We start from the raw sequence: 9,476 nt of genomic DNA, 5'->3' as shown, positions 1-9,476 counted from the left end.
CAGTCAGGTCGATCGGCTTGCCAAGCCAAAGTATGCAGAAGTGGAGACGCCGGACAATGTGGAGCAGTTTCACCTCCTCCACACAGAGTAAAGGTAAGTATTTAATTATCCATCCATTTTCTACCACTTGCCCCTTTTGGGACAGTAGGGCATGCTGGAGCCTTTCAGCTGCATTCATGTGGAACACCCTGGATAAGTTATCACCTCATTGCAGGGCCAACATTTACACACCAGGGCCAATTTAGTGTTACCAATCAACCTATCTCTAGGTGCATGTTTTGGAGGAATGAGGAAGCCAGGGTACCCGGATTGATCCCACACAGTCACAGGGAGAACATACAAACTCCACACAGAAAAATCCTGAGCCCATGATTGGACTAGTACCTTTGTATTATGAGGTACATGCACTAACCCCTGTCCCGTTAACTTAGTTAAAAAGGTAAATATGAGTGATAAAGTCTATAGTCCAAAATCAGGGGTAACCTCCTCCTGTATGCCAAAGCTAAAGTTGGGAAATGTACCATCGTAATTCCTAGGCTGGGATGGGTGGGAATAGGAACATGAATAAACAATCGTGGACATTGACCAATCAGCTCTCCTGGGTCTGACAGTTAAATGGAGCCATTACTGTTTTACACAATGTTTACATTGTCACTTTAAGGACACTCAACCCGTAAGATTTTATGTATTTGCTTGAACTAGTGGATAATACCATACAATTCTTTGCACTTAAAAAAAATACATGTTAGTGATAATTAGAACATTTGAGCGTTACGTTAGTGTTCAATTGCAGAAAGTATGTTCACCAACATTCCTGCCTACAAAGTCTTTGAGATATTAGCTTTTAATTATGAACCAAACTACAGAGGAAAACGCCAACAGCCACTGGAATGGACTACAAAAGCAAACTCATGTGCCTCATATCATGCAGCACACAATGTTCACCAATTCAAGCAAATCTAGGAAACAAGAATTGTGTTTTCATTTTAAGACGTGGATTACTTTAGCTAAAGCTGCTTTCGTCTTCATAAAAAAAAATTAAAAAAAAGTTAGGCGGTGGTGGATTGTGTTTCTCAAGTTAATGTTTACTAAGTGTAGAGAACGGAGAGCATTTGATACTTATAATTTATGTCTTAATCTAAGATTACAGTTTCGTGGCAAAGTTTAGAACACTGTTTGCATCACTACTTAAACAGCCAATGTGAACAGGCCAGCTGCTATTAGCCACATGCTAATTAACTGCTATCTAGGATTTGATAATAGAATAGAAAGTACTTTATAATCCCTTGGGGAGAACACACAGAGAGAGAGAGAGAGCGCTTAACGTCTCATGCTAGTATCGAGAAAATACTGATTCTACCCTCTTGGCATGTAATACTTGGTTCAACCTACCCACCCTTAATGCATTTGTACCTAATTTTGTGAAGTTGAAATGTTTCCCCAAATAGTGTAATTTAGCCACCGTTTTTCTTCTATTCACTTATGAATTATTTTTAACTATTGTGCTTGAATAGACAAGGAAAAATAAGTTTAAAGATTTATTGAATAAAAAAAACATCCTTAATATTTTATCTCTCTAAAGGACTTTGCCTCACATCAAGGTAAGATTTGCCTCTTAACACTTTGATGTATCGAACATTGCCATGTTGGGAGGCCGGCAGTTTCACGTCTGGCCCTCTGCTTGTTCTGCTGGTTGTAGGAGCTCTAGCCTGAAGACGTGTAGTAGTCTGGATGGTTCTGGGGTGCGGTGCTATCATAAAATAGAAATGTTCAGTCACATAATGACTGTGATGCAGTTTCTTCAATACCTGCAGTGGGCTGCTTGCTGTGTATGATACTTCCACTGCCTGGGTTGTCTGACTCAAACTTGTGCATGGAGAAGAGCCTGTGGAGGCCATCCAGAGGATATGTACACTGGACCACCACCCTGCAAAAACAGGAACATTGAGTACTATGGAAATTCACTCAGACACATGGCCATGCACAAACCTTTCATTTGAATGTTCACTGCCATTGTAAAATATCTCATTTCTGTAGTGGACTTTATTATTGTCGATCTAGAGAGAGAGTGTAAAGATGGACCTGGATTATGGCAAGTCAGGGCAGTGACCGAGTACCTTGACTTCGGAGCCACAGCTGTTGAGTGGAAAGGAGAACAGCGCCTTGGTTCCGTCAGCCTCTGTCGGACCACAGTAGACATCCAGCAGATTGCTAGTCGATGACGTCACGCCACTCGGCGTGATGAAGGCCAAGTCTGCTAGCACAGTCATCCTCCCATCCATGGAACATGCTATAAAAACATGTCAGCAAACATGAAAAGTCCAGCCAGTCCTTTCAGTGTCTTACCAATGACTTCAGAGAAGGCAAAGGGACAAGTCTTGGTGATTGAACTCTGCACAGCTGATGTCTCAGTCTCCCTCACAAGGATCTCAAAAGTGCCCAAGAAGCCTTTCAAGGTGATTTCCTACAACAGAGAAGACCATGTCTCTGGAGTTCTCCACTCTGAGATCCAGGACTGACCGCATACTGGAAGCCCTGCGTGAAGACCGGCACGATCAGCTGCAGTGACCGGCTGTCGTTGCTCATCCTGTAGCCTCGCTGAGCAGCCAGTTCTGATGTCACCATGTCTGAACCCACACTGAAGAACCACAAGAAGTTCAAAGGCCGGTGGTCCAATCTGAAGGTGATTCCAGTCTCAGAGCAAACAGCATCCATGACTGGAGGATCTAGATGAAGATTTGTATTATTAAAATGCACCCAGGCTTTGAGTGCCCAAAAATGACTTACAGACATCAGTCAGTGCAGAGACACTGACAGTTTGGCAGTAGAGCTTGTTTTCAGGGAGAACCCTAAGAGTATAGCTTATGTCCAGACTGTGCTTCACACTTTGGATGTCCCAGAACTAGGATAAAAGACTGAGTAAAGAATTTCAGCGGTAGTTTAAATAAAAAATAACTTACCTCCTGCATGATGGCGGGGTCATCAAACGGCACATTGAGTGTGTAGCCATGCTCGTTGTTTGCTTGCACAGTGGTCTCTACGTACAAGCTAGTGTTGGCAAAAGGCTGAGGCATCTCATGGCCATTGAGCTGAAAAGACAACAACTCGACATCATCTGGGACGTTGCCCAGGTATACAGTGAACATGTGCTCCTCCACCACAGTTTGATTCTGGGTGAGAAGTGGATGGCGCCGAAGAGGCGTGGCCAGAATCCTATGAAGGCGGAGCCTGGTCGCCTTCTTTTCAAAGAGCTGCTCCAGGTGGAGATGAAAGGTGTAGAATTCGTAGAGTTGACCACTCACAAAGCTCTAAAAGACCAAGTGGACCTAATTACAACTGTTTGAGGGTCAGTCACCTTCCAAAACTGACCTTTCTGTGTCCACCCTCCATGTGGAAGGGGATTCGGACTTGGACAATGTCCTTCTTAATCTCGATGGCCCCTTTTTCAGCAAAGACTGAACGCTCAAGGAGTTCACTGTTGAGTCCAACGAGCATCGCTGTGACATCAGGACTAGGGTACAGTGCCTCAGGGGTCTCATAAACCACATAACCGTTGTCTTCAAAAGTGCCTTCGTCTATTAGAGACCATAATTAGGAAACGTGAAGAACATGGTGTTTGATAAAATAAAGTGGATACAGACACACGGAGCAGGCGGCCAGCAGGTCGACCATGACGACAAACCAGCTTTGTCTGGAAAACAGAGTTGCGTGGACCACCTCCACAGGGACGCCGTTCACCTGACGAGACACTCGTTAGCAGCAAAAATGCTTACTCAAAGCACTGCAGTGCTGTTACCATGGTGACAAAAGAGTGCGGTTGTTCGTAGGGCGTGCGGAAGACCAGCCTGCCGTCTGTCAACTCAAACACGTAACCTCTTCCATGAGCGTCTGAGAGGCTCATTGGTGCCAGCTGCTCCTCATGCATCTGGAACATTACCTGCCAGTCTGAAGTGGACGAGCTATGTGCCTGGCAAGGAAGACATGTCAAAAGGCCGCTCTGCTACCGACATGCAGTTTTGTGAGTCCGACTTAATTGCTGATAAGATGCATTTGGCCACACCTAGAGTGTGTATTGTGCACTTTGTACAAATATGCATTAGCTTCCATGCCACAAAATGAACAAGACGCCACACGTTAGCAGAGCTATGTGACCTTAACTCCAAGAATCAATCCAAATGTTTAGCAAGGCCTGTGTCACATTGTATCAAATAAGCCCATTAAGTTGAACACGCCTGAGTTACAAAAGACCTCACGACCTTAATCGAGGTACTTAGCTTCGAAGATACAATTTTGTTAGCTTGTAAGTTAACAGTTGGATCCTGAAAATACCATTGAGGTTTTACAATTTCAGAAACAAATAAGCTCTCGGGAAAGTTTATTAAAAGTGAATTTTGGCATTTGAACATACGGACTTAAGGTTCCAGTCGTCCATTTGGGTCCTAGCTGTGCATGATAATTCGCTCCTCACAGACACCTGGAAACAAAAAACATCTGGAAGCAAACTACGGGGAGGATGGCAAAAGCAGTTGCCACCCACCTCCATGTAATTGACCTCACAGGTGACCTCTCGAGGAGACCACGCCAGCAAGGGCGAGCAGGTCTCGTTCAGTGCGTAGACGGCCTCCGACCCGTTACGCTTCGCCAGCAGGTTAAAGCTGAACGTGAACACCTGATCCCCCTAAAATAATCACATCATGAATCAGCATTCATGTCAGATTTTTTAGGATTTTGGGCACCTGGTTGGCTGTGTGACAGCTGAAGTAGGACGCACGAAGCTCCATGTAGCCACTCGGAAGAACCGTGATGCTGTAGCCGCATTTGGCTGCGTGCGACTCTGTGATGACATACACGCCTGTCCTGTCTGGAAGAACCACCACAAGCATGTTGTCAAACATGTTAACCCTTGTGTTAAGACAGGCAATGTGTATTAGTACAAGAGTTTCTTTAATTCTATTGTAGTTTTCAAACCACCTCAAATTTGGCAGGTAATTCAATTCATGTAGACTAATTTTCACCAGGACTTTGAAAGGATGCAAAAGTTTCCTTTGAAAGGATTTTCCTCACTAGAATAGAAGCAATTCTTGTTTGGTTATAAGAAACCCAGTCTCAAGCAGTTTTTCGTAAGACACTTAAAGTAACAATGATTGTCACACTAGATGTGGCAAAATTATTCTCTACATTTGACCAATCACCCTCGATCATTCTCTGGGGATGTGAGGGGAACAGTGAGCCGTACCCGGGAATCATTTTTGGTGATTTAACCCTTAATTCCAACCCTTGATGCTGGGTGCCAAGCAGGGAGGTAATGGGTCACATTTTTATTGTCTTTGGTATGACTCGGCCGGGGTTTGAACTCACAACCTACTGATCTCAGGGCGGACACTAACCGCAAGGCCACGGAGTAGAAATGGGACAAAGAGCAGCTTTTCCTGCAGGTAACTGCACATGTATTTGTGGACAAACTATCACTCTCATTTAGTGTAAAGTTTCTCAGCCTTAAATTTTAAAAAGCACATTTTAGTTTCACCATGATTGAGTAAAAGTTTTTCTTGGTAAAGCTTTTTTTTGGATTACATTAAAAGCAGACTGCAGACGGTCAGTGGCACTTGCTAATGAAAACGGCATACAATAGTGTAATTTGCCTAAAATAACTCAACTTCAGGTCAGTTACATTATGACAAGAAATTGATGTAAAGAGTATATGTAAAATGGGACCCAGTATAGACCCCTGGGGGATACCATTGTGAATAGACTACACTTATGGAGGGTTACTTTCAGGGTAACCTGGGTTTCATACCAAAGACTATAAAAATGGGACCCATTACCTCTCTGCTTGGCACTCCGCATCAAGGGTTGGAATTGGGGGTTAAATCACCTAAATGATTCCCGAGCGCGGACACCGCTGCTGCTCAGTGCTCCCCTCACCTCCCAAGGGGTGGAAAATGGGATGGGTCAAATGCAGAGGGCAATTTCACCACACCTAGTGTGTGACTATCAGTGGTACTTTGCAAATATAAAAAGTCAAACATTCAAACAAATTTAGTCAAAATAAACTAATTTAAGTTCTAAGCCAGACATTGCTGACGTAATGGCAGGGTTGGTTTACACTTCCACTTTTGCAACTAAAATGCTTTGACAACTTGCTTACTCCCTACCAATAAAAAGGTAGTGTCCTGTTTCATTTCCTGTTCACTTAAAAAAAAAAAAAAAAAGAAATAAAAGAAAGCAGATGCTTTCGTGCACTAAAAGCTCATACAAACGGGAACAGTCAAATTATTGATCATAAATTGAGTGGCTACTTCATGCTGTAAAGGTGTTCTGTCAAAGTGAGCTACCCAACTCTACAGAGCATGTGCACACGCGTGCATTAGCGCTAAAGTCACCATGTTGAACTCTAACTTATAATAATAATAATAATAATTCACCCCTATACAATATCATGCCCAAATACCCTACTGTGCAATACTACCCTTCGAGAGCAATACGCCCGACACTGAATGTTATTTATTACTTTGGTACTCTTATCTTGTTCTGTAAATTGTACAGGATTGCTTATTTTTATCGGATAGTACTATTTCAATTGTTAGTTTTTCCTTTATTACTACCTCTTGTGTTTCTTATTTCACACCATATTTGTTCCCACTACCACACCTTAAATTGGAGTCTTTAATCTCGTTATATGCAAATATGACAATAAAGTCCATTCTATTCTAAACATTTGCGTTTCCCCCCTACATTTTAAACACTCCCCTGTGGTCTAAAAGCAAGCAAATGTGATTCTTTGGTCAAAACTGTTTTAAAGACCATCTCAAAGCCACTTTATGATCTCTCTTCAGGAGGCGTCTTTTTGTGGGTGGTCTCGGTTACAGTACGTGGCTCCACTTTGACAGCCTTCTCATCGCCATCGCTCTTGTAGTTCAAGGGTTTCCATAGCGAGTCTATCGAGAGATGAAAGTTCAAACTATACGCTACTTTGTATTAGAAATGCAACAGCAGGGTATGCATGTGAATGTACGAGCCAATCAGCCACACAACATGGAGGGCGAAAAAGGAGTTTGACTAAAGTAAGATTCCATTGGCCCATTTACGCAAAGTACTTTGGGCAGATTTAAACCATTTATGGATAATCCACTGACGTCTCGCCTGGGGAAAACCTCCGCACTTGAGGCAAATTCAAAAATGGCTCATTTGGGGGCAGTATGAAGGAAGGCAGGATTGAATAATCTCTCTGCAATGCCTCCATGGTTTGATTTCAAATTTTCAGGACTAATGTAGATCCCAAACAGATGGTAGCAATAGGTAAGAAAAGTTGATTAAGCAGAAAAGTTCTCCTTTAAAAACACACATCGAAATGAGCTACCTTTTGTAGATAGTTTGTCACTGGTGCTACAAGTAAAGTATATTTCCGTCGGTGTCTCCTGACCAGGGATTCATAAACTGTGGTACACAGGCTTTGTTTAGTGGTACACCAAAGAATCCTTTGATTAAATAGTCAAACTGTTATTGTTCAAAATGTGTAATGTTACGGTGGCCAAAAATAGTTAAATAAAACTGCAGCTTTATTTTTAAATGAATATCTAGGCCTACTACGCTACTGTTTTCGAATGTTGGTCATTATGGTGGTACTTGGTGAAAAAAGTTTGAAAACCAGTGACTTAGACAAATACAGCTTGAGGAAATTCACATTTACAGCAATAATGCTATAGCCAACATTGGCAATTTCAGTGAAAACTGAAGTGAAAACAATGGTTGCGTGTGCAATGAGGAACTAGGACAATGTGAGCATTATCCCTGTCAGAATGTGTTACTTCTACATTGGGAGCATTCTTTAATATCTAAAATCGATATTTTGACAAACTAGCGTAAATCCATAGACACTATAGAATTATGCAATGATAACTTTTTTGGACAGAACACGTCACTTAAGCACAGACCCAATTGGGTCGAGTTTTTTTCTTGCCCTGATGTGGGATCTGAGGAGAGGATGACGTGGTGGCTCGTGCAGCCCTTTGACACTTGTGATTAAGGGCAATATAAATAAAAACTTTGGTTGATTGACACCAAAGTTTTTATTTATATTGCCCTTAATCACAAGTGTCGGACACGAGCTTCACGGTGGAAAAGGGGTTAGTGCCTCTGCCTCATAATACGAAGGTCCAGAGTAGTCCTGGGTTCAATCCCAGGATCGGGATCTTTCTGTGTGGCGCTTGCATGTTCTTCCCGTGAATGCGTGGGTTCCCTCCGGGTACTCCGGCTTCCTCCCACTTCCAAAGACATGCACCTGGGGATAGGTTGATTGGCAACACTAAATGGACCCTAGTGTGTGAATGTGAGTGTGAATGTTTTCTGTCTATCTGGGTTGGCCCTGCGATGAGGTGGCGACTTGTCCAGGGTGTACCCTGCCTTCCGCCCAATTGTAGCTGAGATAGGCGCCAGCGCCCCCCGCGGTAGAATAAGCGGTAGAAAAAGGATGGATGGATGATTGACACGAGGCAGTGGACCCATGAGTTAAATCAATGAGAGAACCCGCACCCTTTATCTTCCTTCTATGCCTCAGTGATAAAAAATAGATTACACTTTTTAAAGCGCTTTTCTACCTTCAAAGTACTCTTTGACACCATTTCCACATTCACACACAGATGGCGGGATCTGCCACGCAAGGCTCTAACTACGACCCATCAGGAGTGTCTTGCTCATGGACACAACAGACATGATTTGGGATGTCGAACTAGCAACCCTTAACCCAGCCACACCATCCACAGTACATATCCATGGGGAAATGAGAGCCTCCAAACTTACCACCATTTTCACTTCCTGTTGAAAGTCTTCTTTATTCCTGTGTCACAACGGCCTAAACGACTTTTTTGTGTGTGGCTTACCAACAGCCTCAAAGTGAGCTTGCGCCGCGTCAAAAGAGCGATCCACAGCTATCATGAAGTAACGCTCATGACACTCCATGTGAACACCTGCACACAAACACACACTTCAAATGCATGCTCGGAATGCTGCCACTGTCATTGTCGTGTGTACCATCAGGAGCAGGCTGGCAGGTCACCAACGCTGACAGAAGGGACACGACTCTGCAGGGAGAGATCACAAATGATATTTTAAATGTCTCTTTTAGCATCATTCTCTTCTTACCCAAAATAGAAGAAGCAAGCCATGTGTGCTGGTGAGTGTCTGTGTGCTTGCAGACTACACATCACCAACACCAGCCAAGTCTGCCCTCACTCAGGTGAGGCTTCTTGTCACGCAAACCAGCCAATCAGGGGCGCTCACTGTGAGCGGGTGACGCTCGTCAGCAATCAGTTTGGTCTTCTTGTGTGAGGAGAAAACACAGCTGCTTCATCATGGATAGAGGAAAACAAAGCAAGGAAAGTAGTCGTGTGCTCGGACTCCAGCAGTGCATTGACGAGCATAAAAAACATAGCATCAGAAACAAGACAAGATATAGTTTATGAAATAGTTCAGGCAAT

The 9,476-nt window shown here is 43.3% G+C and overlaps 1 protein-coding gene across 2 annotated transcripts; it reads right to left on the bottom strand.

Moving 5' to 3' along the window:
• Positions 1 to 1,525: 1,525 nt before the first annotated feature.
• Positions 1,526 to 9,257, bottom strand: LOC133560205 (uncharacterized). Of its 2 annotated transcripts, XM_061912441.1 has the most exons (18): positions 9,142 to 9,257; positions 9,031 to 9,080; positions 8,880 to 8,966; positions 5,826 to 5,925; positions 4,737 to 4,861; positions 4,538 to 4,678; positions 4,409 to 4,474; positions 3,797 to 3,967; positions 3,642 to 3,738; positions 3,370 to 3,575; positions 2,961 to 3,308; positions 2,788 to 2,902; positions 2,521 to 2,726; positions 2,347 to 2,464; positions 2,118 to 2,290; positions 1,990 to 2,057; positions 1,809 to 1,927; positions 1,526 to 1,750 (listed from the first exon to the last, which is right to left on the bottom strand). In XM_061912441.1, exons 4-18 carry the CDS (start codon positions 5,845 to 5,847, stop codon positions 1,569 to 1,571), a joined length of 2,157 nt encoding a protein of 718 aa, XP_061768425.1. In that variant the 5' UTR covers positions 5,848 to 5,925; positions 8,880 to 8,966; positions 9,031 to 9,080; positions 9,142 to 9,257; the 3' UTR covers positions 1,526 to 1,568. The 2 variants fall into 2 exon arrangements, with proteins under 2 accessions (XP_061768425.1, XP_061768424.1); XM_061912440.1 differs by lacking the exon at positions 5,826 to 5,925.
• Between the last annotated feature and the right edge of the window lie 219 nt (positions 9,258 to 9,476).

The sequence above is a fragment of the Nerophis ophidion genome, linkage group LG10 (assembly GCF_033978795.1).
Source record: "Nerophis ophidion isolate RoL-2023_Sa linkage group LG10, RoL_Noph_v1.0, whole genome shotgun sequence".
Lineage (NCBI taxonomy): Eukaryota > Metazoa > Chordata > Actinopteri > Syngnathiformes > Syngnathidae > Nerophis > Nerophis ophidion.
This window is presented reverse-complemented; position numbering and strand designations above follow the sequence as displayed.

What these genes read in the sequence shown, in the direction of transcription:
- LOC133560205 (XM_061912440.1), bottom strand. Translation starts at nt 9,203, where the DNA reads ATGTGTAGTCTGCAAGCACACAGACACTCACCAGCACACATGGCTTGC. An exon ending in GCTGTCACACAGCCAACCAG is followed by an intron (nt 4,679 to 4,736) that starts GTGCCCAAAATC and finishes TGATTATTTTAG; the next exon opens with GGGGATCAGGTGTTCACGTT. An exon ending in GCTGTGGCTCCGAAGTCAAG is followed by an intron (nt 2,058 to 2,117) that starts GTACTCGGTCAC and finishes CTCTCTCTCTAG; the next exon opens with ATCGACAATAATAAAGTCCA.